The sequence below is a fragment of the Anomalospiza imberbis genome, chromosome 6 (genome assembly GCF_031753505.1).
Source record: "Anomalospiza imberbis isolate Cuckoo-Finch-1a 21T00152 chromosome 6, ASM3175350v1, whole genome shotgun sequence".
Taxonomy (NCBI): Eukaryota; Metazoa; Chordata; class Aves; order Passeriformes; family Viduidae; genus Anomalospiza; species Anomalospiza imberbis.
In genome coordinates, this window is record NC_089686.1 from 54876801 (window position 1) to 54895466 (window position 18666).

An 18666-nucleotide genomic window follows, 5' to 3' on the forward strand; every position below is an offset into this window, starting at 1 on the left:
GGGGAAGAGAAATAGGGAGGAAAAAGTGGGGAAGGGGGAAGAAAAGGGGAAAGAGATGACAAAAGATGGAAGAAGTGGAAACGAGAGAAAGGGGGAAAGGTAGGAAAAGTGGGAAAGAGGAGAAGGAGGAAAAGGGGGATAAAGGGAGGAAAAAGAGGGGAAAGGAGCGAAGTGGGAAAGGTGGGGAAGGGGAGGGGGAGAAAAGGGAGGAAGGAGGAGAGGACAGAAAAGGAAATGAAGAAAAAAAAACAGGGAAAAGGAAGGGAGGAAAAAAGAAGGAGAAAGATAAGAAAACGCGGGAAAAGGAAGAAAAAAAAAAAACAAAAAACAAACGGCGGGGGCAGCTCTTTACATCAGGAGCCAAAAAATCTCGAGGACACGAAGCTCGGAGCAGGAGGTGGAGGAGGAGGAGGAGGCGAGGGGCTCCCGTCCCCAGGCGGCCCCGGCCCGCAGCCGCTTCGAAAGATCGGGACGGGCCAATGGGCGGGAGAGGGAGGGCGGCGGGACAGCCGGGATTGGCGCTGGGGCTCGGCTGATCCCGCCGGAGAGCCCCGGGACCGGGCGGAGCGGAGCGGGGGCGATGGCGGGCAGAGGGGGGCGGGATGCTGGGCAGGGGGAGATGCCCGCGGGGAGGAGGATGCTGAGTTTGGGGGGGGGGGGAGGATGCCGAGAGGGAGGAAAATGCCTGGGAGAAAGGATGATGCTGGGAGAGGGAGGGGATGCCGAGGGAGGAGAATGCTCGGGGGGGATGCCCGAGAGGGGGGTGCGAGGGGGCGTGTGGGTGGAAGGGGCCGAGCTTCCCTCAAAACACAGGGCTATGTGCGAGGATAAAGTGCATCAGTGCGGGGACAGCCAGCCTAGGGGGCACTTCCGAGCAGGCGGAGAGAGGCGAGAAACAAAGAGAAGGGAGGACATGAGCGAAGGCGAAGGGAGAGAGCAGGGGATCAGCTGAGTTCAATCCCGCCAGGAAAGCTCTTCCCCTCCGGCGCAGGGACAGGTTCTCCCCCCTCCTGTCCCCCTTTGGTCAAGAAGACAAAGAACCGAGTGGCCCCATGGGGAAAGGGGGTGAGCAAGGGGGGGACTCGGGGGAGCCGGCGGCGCAGATCCGCTTCTACACCTGGGAGGAGATCCAGAAGCACAACCTGAGGACGGACAAGTGGCTGGTGATAGAGCGAAAGGTTTATAATATCACCAAGTGGGCAAACAGGCACCCGGGGGGCCAGCGAGTCATCAGCCACTGCGCCGGCGAAGATGCCACGGTAAGGACCGACCCCCGCGGCTCTCCCGGCTCCAGCAGCATCCTCTGACAGCTCCTTCCCTCCCCGAAGGGAGCCAGCTGCCTGCTGTCCCCTGTCCCCATCTCCCCAACACCTGCTGGACACCCGGCTCAGCCCTTTCGCTGCTCCCAGCTCGGTTCAAACGGATGCAGGTTCCCCGCGATGGGTTGGTAGGGATTGCTCTGCTTAAATCCTGCTCTGCTTAAATCCTGCAATCCAGGATTGCCTTTGTCTCCTGCTTGTGCCGTGCCTCGAGCCCTGAATTCAGGAGCAAAGTGTCCCAAATCTCCCCTTTTCCAGGGTGCAGCTTGTGACATGCAGAGTCACGCAGCCAAGCACAGGGAGGGTTAAACGGAGGCCAGACTGTGTCTCAAAGTTGCTTCTGTGAGGAGGCTTTAAAACAAGGAGCTTTTTAGCATTTTTTCCCCAGGAGAAAATTCTCTGGAGAATTTGGTTACAGGTTGCTACAGAAAAGAGAAAAAAAAAAAAAAAACCAGCAAACCATTTGCTGCTGCTCCAGCTTCTCCTTCGCTGGGTTCAGCCACCTCTCAGGTTTCAGTCAAAGATAAGAAACCCAACAACAACAACAAAAACCCCAACCGTGAAACAGGAACAAATTAGAAATAAATTGTTTGTTGTCTGGAGTTTCCCTCAAAACCACCTTCCTCAGAAGTGCATCCAGAGAGCATGTTCTCCCTTCAGGGCGTGTTAATGAAATCCAAGCAGCCTCAGAGCTCTTCCTAAAACGTGCAGAGACCAAGCAGGAATAGGAACTGCTGGTCTCCCATGGCTCCTGACACCTTAGCAAGGAGCAGGCTCCGTGTGCGACAAAATTTTTTGGCAGAACCTTCCCTTTCCATCAGCCCCCACTTCCCTGCATCCTGTGGTTATTTTCCATTCTTTTCCTTGAAGCACTGAGCTGCATTCCGACACTGCTGTCCCTTTTCAGTAAATCCTCTGAATGAACAGCCTTCTCCCTCAGAAAGATGGGCCAGGTTTTGCTTTCAACTGCTTAAACACAGAGCTGCTGAAACTGGAGGAGTTTGACTCCTATCCCCAAGAATTTAACTCCAGTATCTCCATTAGCAACCAAAAAGCATCTGTTACTGCAGAAGCCTTGAAAGGGAGGCTGAAACACAGGCTGGTGGTTCCAGGATTGTTGGTTCTCCTCTCACCTCCCCAGGCTACATTGCATCCCACGCTCCATGAAGGCATGGCCTTAAAAATGCTCTGAAATTCTTAAATCACCACTCCGAGCACTAAACCAGGATTGGCATCAGTTTTGCAGCTTCCCTGTGGTGAACAACCATTTACAGCCAAAAAACCCTCGCTCATTCAGGGGAAGAAGCCTCTGTGGGTTTAGATTGGATTTTAGGAGGAAATCCTTCCCTGTGCAGGTGCTCAGGCCCTGGCACAGGCTGTCCAAAGAAGCTGTGGCTGCCCCATCCCTGGAAGTGTCCAAGGCCAGGCTGGATGGGGCTTGGAGTAACCTGGTCTGTGGAAGGTGTCCTTGCCCATGGCAGGGGAGTGGAATGAGATGATTTTTGAAGTCCCTTTCAACCAAAACCATTCCATGGGTCTCTGATTTTTTTAACACAACATCTGAGTCTGGGCCAACCTGTTCTGGTGTCACCTCATGCACAGAACACAAAGGCAGGGACTCTTTGCAGTGTCTCTGTACCAGAAGTGTTCAGGGATGTAAAAGAAAATCCTTGTGCTGACTGCTCTAAGTACTCCCAATGCTCAAGTACAGCTCATATCTCAATTATACAAAGCTTTTTTTTCCTCACCAAAAGCAGCTGGAATAACTCCCATATCCCATAAAACACTTTGGCTTATTTGGTCAGTAGATCACAAAGCTGGGAGGTCAAGTGCCAATATCACACAGCTTTTCCCAAGGATTATCTTTTCCCTTAAGCTTTTTATCTCCTGCAGTAGAGAACTGAGAACAATTCCAAAATTCAGGTGCTATCTTATATTTGGAACCTATTAGTACAGGACCTTAATGAGATAAACATAACAAAAATCCAATCCTTCCATCATTTGCAGGATCTCCAGGCAGTAAGCACCCAGACCTCCAAAGACTTTTTTATTTCCAGCAGATAAAATAATACAGAATCAACATTTTTAATGCTTCTTATGTGTCACCCTCTCTCTTCCTCTGTCTTCCCCTTTTTTTTGTTTTCACCCAAAACTGCAGAGCCTTGCAGTAGGCACAGTCAGCTATTCACTTCCCCCCTCATTCTGATTTTCCTTCCTCTTTCACATCTTCTGCAAATTGTTCCAAAGAAGGAAACAGTGAACCAGAGTCAACATTTCAGTGACCCACTTATGGGTCCAAGTTATGACTGATTTCAGTGGACTTTGGGCCCGAGGTCATCACCTGGCATTCTTGAACTCCAGATTGAGGGCAGCTCCCAGAAGGGTCAGCTGGACACAGGCAGCACTTTCCAGTCTGCCCTTTGTCTTTAGAGCCAGGAGGGAAATATTAGTTGGTCCCTACAATTGTTAGGCAATGGGACAAAGGTGGAAAGGCTGGAGCATGGTTCCCCTCACTCCTGTTTTTAATGATTTTTTTCCCATACTCTCTTAGCACTTCATGGAACCAATCTTTCCTGTTCTCCCAGGTGAATTATTCCAAGAGCTGACTCCAGTTCTGTGCACAGAGGAAAGGGCAAGGACAGAGTGAGGGTTTCTGATGTGGGTCAGCTTTCTGTCCCTGCTGTTGTCCTTGGGTTTAAAATTCAAGCTGTGCCATGGGAAAGGATCTGGCCAAGATCTCACTACAAGCATCAGGCACCAGTGGGATACAGGTGGACAAGAATATGTGGAAAGAGGAAGGAATAGAGAAAAAGAAGAGCCAGATAAACTAGTGAATGACAGGATCAAAATGACTCCACAAACAAAAGCATTATTCTTCTCAAAAATCACCAATATTTCCTCAGCTGTTTCATAGCTGGGATCTACAGGCCTGGCCAAAACACCTAAGAATATTTTTTGTGTTTGCAGTCACATCCAGCTTCAGCCACCACAGTCAGCCCCTCTCTTGACTTGCCTCCAGGAGCAGACTTTCCAAGGGTATTTATATCCTAGGAGGGATTTGCACAAATTCCCCTCTGGCTACCTTCTATGGGAATTAACAGGATTTAAGTATTTAGTTGCTTAGAAAGAATTTCTCGAGGTGCCTTTCACCGTATGGCTGGATGCCATCCCAGGTCTCACCGTTCCCAGGACAGCAAATTCATCAGGCTTTAGTGGAATTAATGTCCCAAAAAGTGATCACAGAGCTGGATGTCACCTGGCCCCCTCTTCCACAGGTTCCACAACTGCTGGAGGTGGGTGGGAATGACACAGTGAATAGGAAGAACATCTTACTCTTGGATCTCACACAGTTCCTCCTGTTTCCACTCCAGGATGCATTCCAGGCCTTCCATATCAATCCCACCTTGGTGCAGAAGTTTCTCAAACCACTGCTTATTGGAGAACTCGCTCCAGGGGAGCCCAGCCAGGACCGAAACAAAAATGTGAGTATTTGTTCCTCACCTGGGGTTCAGGTGCTCCCTGAACTGCTGCTCCCACCATTCTTTCCCTCTTGGGATGCTCTCCAGAGAGGGAGAGGAGTTCTCAGGGACTGAGCATCTCCATGTAGAGTATTTTCATCCTATCATGGATTCAAATATGTGTGGAAAGGGGGTGACACTTTTGGCTGTACAAACCTTTTCTTTCCCCCAGAGCCACCAACAGCCAATTTCTGGCAGCCCATTCCAGGCACTCAGGCTGGACTGAGCCCATCCTGAAGGGAAATGGGAACTGAGACATGTGGAATGGGAAATGTGCACCAGCCCTGGTGACTGTGGTCCCTTCTGCCGCTCTTTTGCTGGTGACCAAGCTCCAAAACACAAGTCCCCAGATGTCCCATTTTGGTGGCCTTGCTAAGGAGCAGCAGCCACTGCCCATCCTCAGGGCAGCTCTGTATCCCTGCTCATCCATTATTCAGGCCCAGAGCATGGCACAACTGGCTCTGGCCAGGAAACTCAATCCTGCCCCGTTGTTTGTGGCTGGCCATGATTGTGATATATCTGTGTCACTCATAATAGAGGGGACAACGCTGGCCCCCAGTGACCTAGGAATGCCCCTCATGGATGGCTGCACAGGAGCTGGCCCACAGATTGAATGGATGATGGGTGATAGTGGGTGCTCATTATCAGAGCTCTGGAATTAGGCACAATAGCACTGAATTCCCTCTTGCTCCAGTTTCTCCTTAGTGCTCAGGAAGCTCATTCAGACAAGAGCCATCAGGTGATGTGACACTCAACAGAGCTCTCCTGGCTCCAGGTCCAAAAGGTCAGGATGTGGGCTCAGACTGGCCAGGATATTTATTCATAGGAATACAGGGCAAAAAGCTAGAATATGGAGCCAGGTTCCTTAGCATGGAGCTCATCCTTCCTCCATCCATCTCACAACTCAGTCAGGCTCACTTCCAAGCCTCACCCTGCTCTTGCCTGTCCTGTTGCAGTCCCAGCTGGTGGAGGATTTCCGGACCCTGCGGAAGACAGCGGAGGACATGAACCTGTTCCAAGCCAGCCCCTTGTTCTTCTCCTTTTACCTGGGCCACATCATCGCCATGGAAGTTTTGGCTTGGCTCATGATTTCCTACTTTGGGACCGGCTGGATCACAACCCTCATCCTTGCCTGCATCCTTACAACTTCCCAGGTGATAAAGAGAGATATTCCTCACACTCCCAGTTTGCCCTCCATCTCCATTTCTTTCCTGCTTAGCTCTGATTCCCAATAGCTTTCTAACTATTTGATTTCCCCTCATCCCAGGCCCAGGCAGGGTGGCTGCAACATGATTTTGGACACCTCTCTGTCTTCAAGAAGTCTTCCTGGAACCACGTCGTCCACAAGTTTGTCATTGGACACCTGAAGGTAAAAGGAATTATGGAGCCAGGGAATTCTGGGAATGCATCACTTTGGCTGGGGCAGAGTAGGGAAGGGAGGCTCTCAACCTTCCCAGAGTGAGCAGAGGCACAAAAAAAGTTGGTGACCATTGCCCATGAAGCAACCTGGGCTAGTGGAAGGTGTCCCTGCTCATGGTAGGGGTTTGGGACTGGATGAGCTTTAAAGTCCCTTCCAACTCAAACTCAACTCCAACTCAGGATTTTCTGGGAAGACACAGTGACCTGTAACTCGCTCAGAGTGTGTTTATTCCGTGTTCTTTCAATACACATCATCCTTAGGGATCTCTCTGCAAGCAGCAGTCTCATAGCAACCAACTCCACCACGCCCTGCTTGCTGCTCTTCCCAAAGCAAATCCTACTTTGGCCACAATTTAAGTCACACCACTTTAGTTCCTATAAATGATTGGGTAATCCCACCTTGGGAGCAGCTCTCCACGGATGAAAACTCCTTGTTCTCCTTGCCCAGGGTGCCTCTGCAAACTGGTGGAACCACCGCCATTTCCAGCACCACGCCAAGCCCAACATCTTCCAAAAGGACCCAGATGTGAACATGCTGCACATTTTTGTCCTGGGAGACACACAGCCCGTCGAGGTAAGGAAAAGTGGGGAAAACACGGAAAACTACTGTCCGAGAGGGCCCTGGAGAGTGGTTGCGCAAATCCAGGAGTTGGCTCCCATTGTTAGACATGACTTGCACAGGCAGGACTTCCAGGAATGCTAGAAAGGAAATGCTTAATCCAGGGATTTCATCTGGCTATGTGGTCTGACAGGAGTTTGGAGCCAACCCTTGGGCTGAGGAGCAGCACTGACTACTAATTCCCAATCCATTTCCTGTGCTGACCACAGGAGAAAGTGTCTTGGGTTACCTTGGGAAAAATAATGCAGGTGGGGTTGGAGAGAAAGCAAAAAGCCACTACAGTCCACTTCATGCTGCTGGCTTGAAGTACCAGCATAAGGGGGGAATACAGTGTTCCTCAGTATTCCAGCAGGAGCACTCAAAACTGACCTTCAATTTCCATAGCAAATATCTTCCAGCATCGAGTAATTTTAATTTTATCTACCTGTCCAGAGCCAAAATATTTACTGCCTGTTTATGAAAACCTACCCAAAGCACTTAAATAATGGTGTTTTTCACAGTGGAACAAGGATTTCTAGTTTTAAAAACAAAACCCCAAGAAAATGGACAAGCAACAAAGACAACACAGGGAAATACAACATTAAAAACGGTTTCACAGCCAGATTTTGTATTATTAAGAAAGCAGACCATGGTTCTACTACTTAAAGGAAAACCTAAACATTTGTGGTAACAAGGAAAAACTGGATTTCTGCCTCAAAATATCTGATATTAGGCCAGAATCAGTCTATCTCAATATTCTCACATTGGTATAAAAATCCTTTTCCAAATGTTGCCAAGCACACAGCCTTGCAGAGCTCAGCCCAGAGGGGATAATGTACCTGATTTATTGGTGTTACAAGCCTTCCCTTCCAAAAAAATCAGACTTTATGCCTATCATATTCGTATTAGCAAAGATGGAGGTGCTGGCAGCTCTTCTTACAGACACAGGGATGGCAGAAGGTGAAGTGCATGAAAATTCCATGAAGTAAATAGAAACTATCTTTAAAAATTGAGTTTACACCTAACACAATGACAAAGTTAGGACATTTAATCACTCCAAATCTCTTCTTACCTGCTGGTGGGAATTCAGTCAAAACTCCCCGGTCAATAAACTAAGAATTATTGCAGAGAATCTGCTTTTACCTGGGAATGTACCGGTCCCAGGCTGAGCTGTCTCTTTGCGTCCTGCAGTATGGCAAGAAGAAGCTGAAGTACCTGCCTTACAACCACCAGCATGAGTACTTCTTCCTCAGTGAGTATCCACTCTCCTCTCTTCCCTTTTCCTGGAATGCCACATGTCCTTTCCAGCCCTCACTGTTTGAGCAGAGCAACTCCTCAAATCCCAACTCATCCCACCCTTCCTCAGGACCCTGTGCAGGTCCCAAAATCAGCTCAGGGATATCCAAGCCCCTGGAACACTGCCCTGTAGAGCAAGGGAATGTAAAACAGCTGAGGCTGGGAATGACCTCCATGTGAGAGGCTCCATGGAAAAACTGCATGTTCCCAGTTCCATGGAAGCAGTCCCCCATGTCACACACCTTCCCACCCCTCTGATGGCCAAACCATTTCCCTTTGCCTTGCAGTTTTCCCACCTCTGCTCATCCCTGTGTATTTCCAAATCCAAATCATCTCGACCATGATCAAGCGCAGGTTCTGGGCGGTGAGTGAAACATTCCCTCCATCCTTATGGGGTCTGGCTGGAAACTGGAGTAGAGAGGGAGGCCAGGGGGCAGGCAGGAATTACCCAGTGTTCCAAACATCACCAGCAAGGACACGTTATCTGAGATGGGCAAAGTGATGCCTGGTGTTTTCTCTGTTCCCCAGGACCTGGCCTGGGCCATCAGCTACTACCTGCGCTACTTCATCACCTACATCCCGTTCTACGGCCTCCTGGGATCCCTGTGTCTCCTCACGTTTGTCAGGTAGGGGATCCAGGGCATCCCTGCTGCTCTCCCATCCCTCCAGTGCCGTTTGAGCCTGGCCTCTGCTCTGCTGTGTCCCACTGCCTCACTTCCCTGTCAGCATCTCCAAGTTCCAGCTCCTCTGGCACTCTTCTTGCATCTTCCCCTGCCCCGTGATGGTCCTACCGGGATTCTCCTGCCTTTCCTCATTCCCTGTTCTCACACACTGCTGATCCCACTTCGGTCATGGCTGGACCTTCCCAGAGTGCCTCATCCCACCATCTTCCCAGCAGACTGGGGAGGTAATTCTGTGCATGCTCCAAGTCTGAAATCAAGCTAGAAAACTTATCACAACTAGCCCATTATTCTCAAAATATTTGATGAAACTCAAAGTGCAAGAAAAAAAAAAGGCAAAATTGCAATATCGGATCATCTGCTTTTGCAGAAAAACAAGCCTGGAACAAAGATGATTCCAGGCAATTCCTTGTCAACATCCATCCAAGTCTCTGCTGCTCCCTGCAAACCCCACTCTAATTACCTGGTATCTCCATGTGTGGTAGAAATTTTCATGATTTTTCCTGGTTTTGCAGGTTTCTGGAGAGTCACTGGTTCGTGTGGGTCACCCAGATGAATCACATTCCAATGGAAATTGATTCTGAGAAGCACAGAGACTGGCTGAGCTCCCAGGTAACTGGGAGGGGGGAAAGCCACCCCTGACTCACCCCAAAATGGGATTTACTCAAAGAGTGTGAGAGCTACCACCACCCCCAGTGTTACCATCACCCCGTACTAGGATAGAGTGTCCTGTCCATGACTTCTCCCATAAACATGTTCTTCCCAAAGCCAGCATTGCTGGGCAAAGACAAGGAATTACAAAGTTCTGCAATTCCTCTGGCAATCAAAAGGTTACCTGTGGTGAATGAAGCTGGATGTGATTGCAAATCCAAAAAACATTCCTGGGTGTTTTGGCCAGGCCTGTAGATCCCAGCAATAAAACAGCTGAGGAAAAAATGTCGACTCTTCATTTTGGAGACTGCCTTTGTCCTTTTGTTCTGGAAGATGAGTGATTGAGTTCTCCCTTTCCTCTTCTTTGTTCTAGAGCCATCTTCTTGATATTTTGGCAGTTCTATCCCCCTGCAAATGAAAGGAAAATGTGTGAGGGAGGAAACCTATCAAAAATTTGGTTGAATTTTAAGAAAAAATATCTAATTTTATGATCATTAATGGCAGGAATACCTAAGAAATATTCTCAGAATATCACACTTAAGGCAAACTGGGCAATAGCTACACGGGGATGGGGAAGCTTTGGGTCCATGCATTTTCCTCCAGTTTTCTACCTTTGTACTGCTGTCAACCGTCTGATCTCCAACAGGAGAGGCTGAAATTTAGGAATCTGGGCTTGGGCTGCTACATCACTTCACCACCAGTGAGAGTTTGATTACCTGAGGCCCTGAGGGAGGATTAAAGCTCCCCTCGCTGCACCCAGCAGGCCCAGCACAGCAGGCTGTGCATTCCCAGAGCTCAGGAAAGAGGAATTTCACCCTGATTTTGGGATGAACCATCCCTAACCCTCACAATTTTCTCTCTCCCTGGCAGATGGCAGCGACCTGCAACATTGAGCAGTCCTTTTTCAACGACTGGTTCACTGGGCACCTGAACTTCCAGATCGAGCACCAGTGAGTACAGAGATGGGATGGCGAGGGCACTGCCAGCTTGTCACAGCCCAAGGGAGGGAATTATGAGCTGGAGAAGGATTGTATGCCAAGAAAACAGAGTCCCAGACTACACAGGCATGGAAGGTGTGGCTGCTCCATCCCTGGAAGTGCTCAAGCCCAGGTTGGATGAGGCTTGGAGCAACCTGCATTAGTGGAAGGTGTTCCTGCCCATGGCGGGGCAGGAACTGAATGAGCTTTAAGATCCCTTCCCACCCAAACCATTCCATGATAGTCTGCTTCCATTACAGCCTGACATTTTTCTCTCTTGCTTCAAAGCTTTCACTCTGACAGCCTTAATTTAAGGTTTAATTAGGAGTTGTCATTATGCATCTACCAGTTGCAAAGGCTGTGGGCTCAAATCCCAAGCATCCACCTCCGAAAACTCCCCTCCCCTAAAGCACCCCAGTGTTTTACAGAGTGTGGGACTGTGTAGGATGCTAGGTACCAGATTCCAGAAAAAATATAGAAACAGGGACATATGGACAGTCTGTTGCCAATGGCAACAGCAAATGTAAAAGAAATGGCTTTTAGGGTGAGGCTGGCTGGTTTGGGAGCCAGCTTAGGAAATCTCCATGGAAGAACATAGGGCAAGGTGCCCCCAGAATCCTTCTTTACCTGCTTCCAGAAGTGAAAAAGCAGGTCACTGAGAATTCAGTTCAGCAAGAAGCAATTATTCCCAGAGGAATGGTCGGCCATCTCTGAGGCTGTTCCCTCACTCCTGCTGCCCTTTCATTGCACTCGTGTCTCTTTTTGCACAAACTGGCATTCAGTGTGTCCTGAGCAGTCCTTTGAGGCAGGACAGGAAAATCGGTTTTCACCACCTCCTTGAGACAGAGGAGCATAAAGCAGGGATGTCTCTGTGCCTCCCTTCCTTTGTTTGTGCAGCTTGAAGAGGAGGCACCAACGATGAGCCCCTGAGGATGCAAATCCTAATGCCCATCCCTTGTCGCTTGTCTCAAGAGTTTTATCAGCTTTGTTTTCTCTCTCTCCTCTCCAGCCTGTTTCCAACAATGCCACGGCACAACTTCTGGAAGGTAAAGCCTTTGGTGAAGTCATTATGTGCCAAGTACGGAGTCCACTACGAGGAGAAGCCTCTCGGGAAAGCGTTCGTAGACATCGTTGGGTAAGGCCCTCCTGAGCCCACCTGCAGTTCATTTTTCCAGGGACACATGATATTTTCTAGCACAGAGGATCCAGGACATGGCAGTCCCTTCAGAAATTTGTGTTGTTGCTGTCAAAGTACCAAACACTTGACCTTTAGACAGGTACAAACCTGATTGTGGCGTTTGGGGACATGGTGGTTCAGCAGTGCTGGGGTCGATCTTAGAAGGCTTTTCCAGTCCTAATTTTTATACCACCCTGTTCTGCTGGCTGGTGGCTCCTGCTGCTGGGAGCTGCCAGCAGATCTCCTGCTGCAAAGTGAGATGAATCAAAGGGAAATGGGTCAGGTTACAGCCCCTGCTGTGTCCCCTGAGAGCTCTGCCAGCAGCAAGAGGCAATTCCCTACAGGTAGAGCTGGAGAGGATCTAACAGTCTTTGTCAGCAGCCTCGGTGTTAACGTTGCTGTCTCAGTTCCTCTGAGGGGAATAATTCATGGCAGGGAACATGAGAAAGCTCTGCAGTCCAGGCACCTCCTGCACAAAGCACTCTGAGCATGGGCAGATTGAGGTGGGGTGGCCACAGTGGGCAGGAGAGCTGGTTCCAAACCTGCTTTTGTCCTCAAATCTGGTAAGGACAGGGCCACACAGACACAGTGGAGTGAAGCCTGGATGCTCCCAGGAGAACTTATAGCCCCTTCCAGTGCCTAAAAGGGCTCCAAAGGAGTAGGAGAGGGATTTTGGACACAGGTCTGAAGTGACAGGACCAGGGGGAATGGCTGCACACTGACAGAGGGTGGGTTTTAGGAGTGTGATCCTATGATTGATATTAAATTCAGTAACAGCCTTCATTGCAGGAAAAACACGACAGAAGCAAGATTCCCAAACTTCTCCTTTTCTTCCCACAGGTCCCTAAAGAAATCTGGAGATCTCTGGCTGGATGCTTATCTCCATAAGTGATCATGAATCTTTCTGGGGAGGTGTGAGTGACCGGGAGGGATGGGGGGGATGTGGGGGGGATTCACATTTGTCTTTTACTCTCAGATCTCAGTCTCAGTCCAGGGTTGGAGAGGAGTTTTCTGCCTTGCCAGCTGCTTCTGGTGCAGGCCATGTTCAATCCAGAGAGATTTTAAATGTGCTCCAGAGGGTGGAAAGCAAGGCCAGCGGTGCAAATGTTTCAAAAAGGGGCATTAATATCTGACCTTGACCTTCTTTTCACAAGATTTGTTCTCATTCTGCCTAAACCACACAAACCCTGATTCACACCTAAGGGTTTTTGGGCCTCAGTGAATGTTTGCAATCCAAGGACACCCCAGTCAGCTCATGCCTCTTTCCCATGTTTGTGTGGAAGAGGAATCACATCCCTCGGGAGTGGCAGCTGCTGGACTGTGCTTCCAGCCCTGTCCAGAACCCAGCTCCCTCCTTTCCCTGCCTCCTCCCCTTCTCAGCATCCCTTTAGTGCATGCTGTGACCCTAGCCCTGCACAGCTAACCCCTAACCACAGCAGGGTTAACATAGCCGTGTTTTAGGATCAGCCCCTCGTCCCAGGGGTCTGTAGAAGATTTCTGGATTTAAACAGCAAAATGTCTCCTTTAGGAGAGGGTCTGTTTTCTCTTTAATGAGCAGCAGGTCTGGCACAGGAATTGTCAGTAAATCACACAAAAAACCAAAACAATCAAACAAGCAAAACGTACTAATTGCTCCTCAGTGTTCCTGGGGAACCACAAATGGCCTTTTCACCATCCTGCCCTGAAGAAACCCAGAGTTCTGCCTGTCTGCACATGCCAGGCAGGCACCCAGCCTCTTGCTGCCTGCCCGAGGCCAGGAGCACCAACAGAACACTGTTCACTGTTCCCTTGAGAACAATCGCAGGAGAAAAGAATTCTCCCTGTAAAAGGAGGAGCTGCTCCAATCCCAGCCGGAATCAGCCCAGCCCAGGCTGTGCTGCTGATGTGAGACCTTTGGAGAACGCTCTTACAAGTTGTCTAAAACTCCATTTTCTGCCCACCACCTAATTACCAAAATTCACTAATGGCTTATCAGGAGATATGGTTGGACAGCTTCCAGGTGCTTCTGGAACAGGTGACCTGACCCCAAATAAATCCAGGGTTTCAGGTTCAGCTGCAACACTACAGAAGAGATATTTGGTTTGGGACAAAGGGCCATGGCTCCAAAAGCAGCCTCCAGCTCCAGCACCTGCCTCGGTGCTCCCTGGAAACACCAGGAAGGAGACTCTGGTTACTTTGCATGCCTCAATTACTTCCTTCAGCTCTGAAACTGGATCCTCTCTGTCAAATCCCTGACTCCTAGCAGCATCCCACAGAATCAGCAAGGTGCTTCATCATGAATAGAGAAGACTCTGGGACTGTTGCCAGCATTGCAAAAAAAAAAAAAAAAATGTATTCCCTCCCCACCCTCTTTGGAGAATAAAATGAGATTTTATCTTTGCTTGCAGTGGGGAATTCAGCATCTTGCAACTTCAGCAAGCAATGCTTACTGTTTGTAAAGGGCTTGTTCTGGGGGTCTTGCTCACCCAAGTACCACCAGGAATGTTTAGGGTGAAAAGCTAAGTAAGTAACATCCTTCTGAACGCTGTGATTTCCCAGGCAGGTAGTAAGGAGCTCTCCTGGAATTTGGCTAACCTCATCAGGACTGCCTTCATTTGTGCATCCCTTCCTTGAATGTACCTCACTGTGCTCCAGCAAGGATGACCATGAGCACAGTGGCATCAGCAGTGCAAGATTTTAAATATCCAGCTTATTCTTCTTACAGCCCTTGGTTTTTTTGGTTTTTTTTTTTTTTTTTTGTCTTATTTCCAGAGCAAATATTTTCCTCCTTAGCCCTGCCCCCTTTTCTTCTCACTTTTCTTCTTGGGAAGCTGTTTGGACTGATCTTGGGGAAAGGGCAGCTGTCAGGCAAATGGGCATTTTTTTTCCCCCAAAAAACTTATTATTTTTTCAGGCAAAGGCTCTCTGACTGATATAGCTTTTTCATTCCCTTCCAAAAAATCCAATCTTTCTTGGAATTTGAGCTGGTTTTTATGTGCCTTGATTCCTTGTTGACACCCCATCCCTGCAACTGTTACAGGCCAGGTGGGATGAGGTTTGGGGCAACCTGGTCTAGGGAAGGTGTCCCTGTCCATGGCAGGAGGGTGGAATTGGATGATCTTTATTGCCCCTTCCAACCCAAACCATTCCAGGATTCTACAAGCTCTCCACTCTTTAACTGGAGCAGGTCAAAGAGAACTCTGACAAAGAGCCCTGGAAGTCTGGATCCATCTGCTTTGTTATCATTGTTCTCCAAGTAAAAATAGGTTTATCTGGAGATATTCCAGAACTTTCAGTAAGACTGGAAATGTAGATAGATATAAATTTCCCATGAGCTTTGTCTGCAACAAGGCAGCAATGAGTGGGACACGAGCAGGTTAAAATCTGCCATCAAAATGACTGAAACGCAGAATTTTCAGCACACCTCTGCCCAGCTTTCTGAGGACTCTTAACTAACCAGTTTCTCTGAAAATAATGAGGTGAAATCTTGTCCACTTTCTCTCTTGATAAAGGTCATTCATTTGCACTGTAATGAGATACAAACACGAAAAAAAAACCAAAAAACCTCAGCCAGTAAGAGGTGCTGGGAGCCTGCCAGGGTTTATTGAACCCAGATACACACATGGCAATGGGGACCTGGAAACACAGAGCTGGTTTCAGAGTAGAGAATCAAACAACAGCCAGGGAAGGACTGGATTTGTTCTCCCCACTGACTGTGGGGGACTGGAGTAGGAGCTGGAGGACCAGGATGATTGAGGATGCCAGAGAAAAGCACAAACAGCAGCTAAGAGAAGCCTCTGGGTATGCTTTGGGAAGAGAATGAGAGATGGGAGAAGTTTGGGAAGGTCAGGGGTTGGGGAGGGATGCATGAGAGTTGGAGAAAAAATACTGAGGGATGAAGGAGGAGAAATTTGGAATCAGGTGTCCCATGATCTCCCAGCATGGCTGGAATCTGCCTGGAGGGCTGTGCTGGAGACACAGGGCAGGACTGGGCAGAGCTGGGGCTCGGAGGGGGTGGCAGGGACTGGTGACAGCCACAGGCACCTTGGAGTGAGCTGGATCTCACACTGAGCCTCCCCCTCCCACAGCTCTGGGACCAGGGACTCACGGCCCCCAGCTTCCAGGGAGAGGCACTATGGGACCTAGGGGACTTTCCTTGGAGTTTTCCCTCCAAGCATGGATTTGAGGAGTCTAGATCCCATCTGCTCACTGAAATAGGGCTTGGGAGGCTTGTCAGGACCCATATCCAGGCACCATCTTCCCTGCTGCAGGGGGGCTGAGCTCTCTGGCTAGATTTGAGATCTTCATTAGGGCAAAGACATCCTTTTCCTCAGTAGATGCTTTCCCAAGAAAGCCTTCCGAACAAAGCCCTAACATTTCCAGTGTTAAAACAGCAAACCCACATTCCTTAAAGGACAACTCCTGTTTTTTTTTAATTCTTAAAAAAAAAAAATCCAGTAACTCAAAAAGAACAATTTTTCCCCTTGTGTATTCTACCACTCAATAAAATCATAACTATCTGTTGACCATACAAATGCTTTATGTAGTTTTTTTCCAGAGCCACTGGTGCTCAGGGAATTTGTTCCCTCTTGGAGTGCCTTCTGCCATACAAACCCACAAGCAGGTGAGCATGGAGATGCCAACTAAGCAAGTCAGGACATTTCTAGGGTGGAAATGTCACCATCCAGGTTGTGCTCTGAGATCAAAAACATGTTCAAATTCAGAATTGTAGAGTCAGGGTAGGATTTGACAAAAAGGGTGACTCAAGCTCCAATTTCAGATTTAACCTTGTAACTGTTTTTTTTTAGCAGTTCAAAATCAGATCCCAAGCCAAGAACACTGTGGAAGCAAACTAATAAAGGACCTGGGATCAGACTTGCTTATTATGGCTTCCCTTGTTTTTCCTGGGGCTTTTTATGCAGGAGCTGTTAGCCAGTGAGTGTGGAAAGTCCTTTTTCCATTTCACGTGGTGAAATTAGTGGAACTACTTTGATACCACTGACTTTAATAGCACAGATGGATTTCTTTATTGGCCTTCACAATCTTATGATCAATGCTGCTGCTTCCCCTCATCCTGGAACAAACACCAAAGGAAAGGCGATTTTCCTGTCAAAGATTTGCCTGGCCACTCAAACTCGGCCTCCAGACAGTCTGAGGAAGCAGCTGAGAACAAAATTGTTGTGAAAACTTCACAGAAGCATATTAAAATTTTCTTAAAGTCCATTTTTGTGCCCATTCATGGTTCATCCTGGGGTGTGGTGAGCACCTTGCAGCAGCTTTTCCAACCCACAGCTCCCTCCAATGCTTTGGTGGGTTTTGGGTCAACACCAGCAGTGGATTTTAGGTCAAAACTGTCTTGAGGTCAGCCCACAAGCTTTAACAGAGCTGGTTCTGCCAGGTGAACCCATTGAAACCTGTCCCATCAGGTGAAGGGGCAGACAAAGGGAACTCACAGGTTGTCCAAGGTCAGGAGACAAAGCGATGGCCAGATTATCCTTACCTGTCCCCTAAAACCAACACTGGAGCTTGCCAGAGTGCAAAGGAATTGCTCCATAGGCAAACTCATCCTGCCCAAAAGCAGGTGCCACAGAACTCAAAGCAGAAAATGACCGCGTTTTTAGGGCTTTCATTTCATCCCAGAACAAACAGGTTCCCCTAATGCAAACACAGGTGGCTCTTACACAAAAATCAACTGTTACAAATCAATAGCTTCACCCATGAACAATATTGCTTTTTTAAAAAATAATGTTTTACTTACCCTGCAGGGCCCCAGTTCTAGAGGTTTCAGGAAACTTCTTCACAACATAATTTGTGTGTGGCATCATCATGGGGAGAAACAGCTTCATGGTGCTCAGATGTACAGTTTTTATTATCCCCTCCAAGCTGGCCTTGAATACTTCCAGGGATGGGGCAGCCATATTTGTGAGCTTCCTTCTTGCAACAAGTTTTTAAAACTCCATTAAAAATCCAAACCAAACCAAAAAAAAAAAAAAAAAAAAAAAGCAAGCTCAGCCTCTGAAAGACCCTCAATTTTTTTTTCAGTGTTTGTGCTGGGTTATATCATGTTATCATATATATTTTATTGAAAAATTAGCCTAAATTCCTCAAATATCACATAGAAACACTTCCATACTGAGTCCTCCCTACACCATCCCTCTGTCCTGGAGTTTCTACAGAACAGGACATTGTTGGAGCAGCTGTAAGGTGAATATTCCAATCACATTTCCAGCCACACACTTATCCACTTGGAAACCATGATGTAAAGAATATGAAGGGAAAAATCCAGAATTCCAGAGTGAGAGTGAATAATTCCCCCACAGTAGAACATAAAATATAATAAGTATAAATTATATAAATAAATAATAGTATAAAATAAAGGTGTTATCTACCTCCCCACCGAGGTTGGAGGGTACAAATGTAAGTTTCACTGGTGTGAATGAGGACGTGTTCTAAAATACTCTGTGTCAGAGCTTTTCCACCTTCTGCCAACCTCTGAGGTTTGAAGGTCAAGCCCAGGCTCCCAGGTCAAGGGAGGCTCAGCAGAAATTCGAGAAGGAGTGGGAAAAGGCCAAGAAGAAGGATCCTCACCTGGAAGCACCACCTTTGCCTGCAGCATCCTCCTGAGCACAGTTAGGTAACTCCCCAGCTTCTTGGCCAGGTGCTGGCTGTGGGGATGACAATGAGAGGATTAATCACAGTAATTGCCTGTGATTGCACCCATCCTCCTCAGAATGGGTGTGGCTGATTCACTTGCCTGATTAATTTAATTGGCCTCAATTAGCCTGGCCTTCATTAAGCAGCTGTTGTTTGTTCTATAAAATATAGGAGCCATATTGCACTTTCTCTGTGTGCTTTGTTCCCTTATTGCTGACAGATGCCTAATAAAACCTGGAAGTTTGAGTTCTGAGCTGAAGATGCTGCTGGTTTCTCAGCTGGGGCCAGTTCCTGGTCCAGCACCTCCAGGCAAATCACTCAGAGCTGAAATTATCACCCTTTGCAAGTCCACAAACCTTTAGGCCAAGCTCACCACCCCAAATGGAGCAAAACAGCAC

The 18666-nt window shown here is 48.2% G+C and overlaps 1 protein-coding gene across 3 annotated transcripts; it reads left to right on the forward strand.

Annotated features, from left to right (window-relative positions):
• The first annotated feature begins 812 nt into the window (after positions 1-812).
• On the forward strand, positions 813-17580 carry LOC137476178 (acyl-CoA 6-desaturase-like). 3 transcript variants are annotated; one of them, XM_068194299.1, is made up of 13 exons: positions 813-1259; positions 4691-4801; positions 5794-5991; positions 6105-6206; positions 6705-6830; positions 8046-8106; positions 8438-8514; positions 8679-8776; positions 9346-9442; positions 10352-10431; positions 11468-11593; positions 12476-12549; positions 16423-17580. In XM_068194299.1, exons 1-12 carry the CDS (start codon positions 1053-1055, stop codon positions 12525-12527), a joined length of 1335 nt encoding a protein of 444 aa, XP_068050400.1. In that variant the 5' UTR covers positions 813-1052; the 3' UTR covers positions 12528-12549; positions 16423-17580. The 3 variants fall into 3 exon arrangements, with proteins under 3 accessions (XP_068050400.1, XP_068050402.1, XP_068050401.1); XM_068194301.1 differs by having other exon boundaries at positions 16426-17580; XM_068194300.1 differs by lacking the exon at positions 16423-17580 and adding an exon at positions 13276-16149.
• Positions 17581-18666: the final 1086 nt, after the last annotated feature.

Coding starts and splice junctions, on each gene's coding strand:
- LOC137476178 (XM_068194299.1), top strand. CDS start 1,053: ATGGGGAAAGGGGGTGAGCAAGGGGGGGACTCGGGGGAGCCGGCGGCG. Junction 6,207..6,704: donor TTGTCATTGGACACCTGAAG/GTAAAAGGAATT, acceptor CTCCTTGCCCAG/GGTGCCTCTGCAAACTGGTG. Junction 8,107..8,437: donor GCATGAGTACTTCTTCCTCA/GTGAGTATCCAC, acceptor TTTGCCTTGCAG/TTTTCCCACCTCTGCTCATC.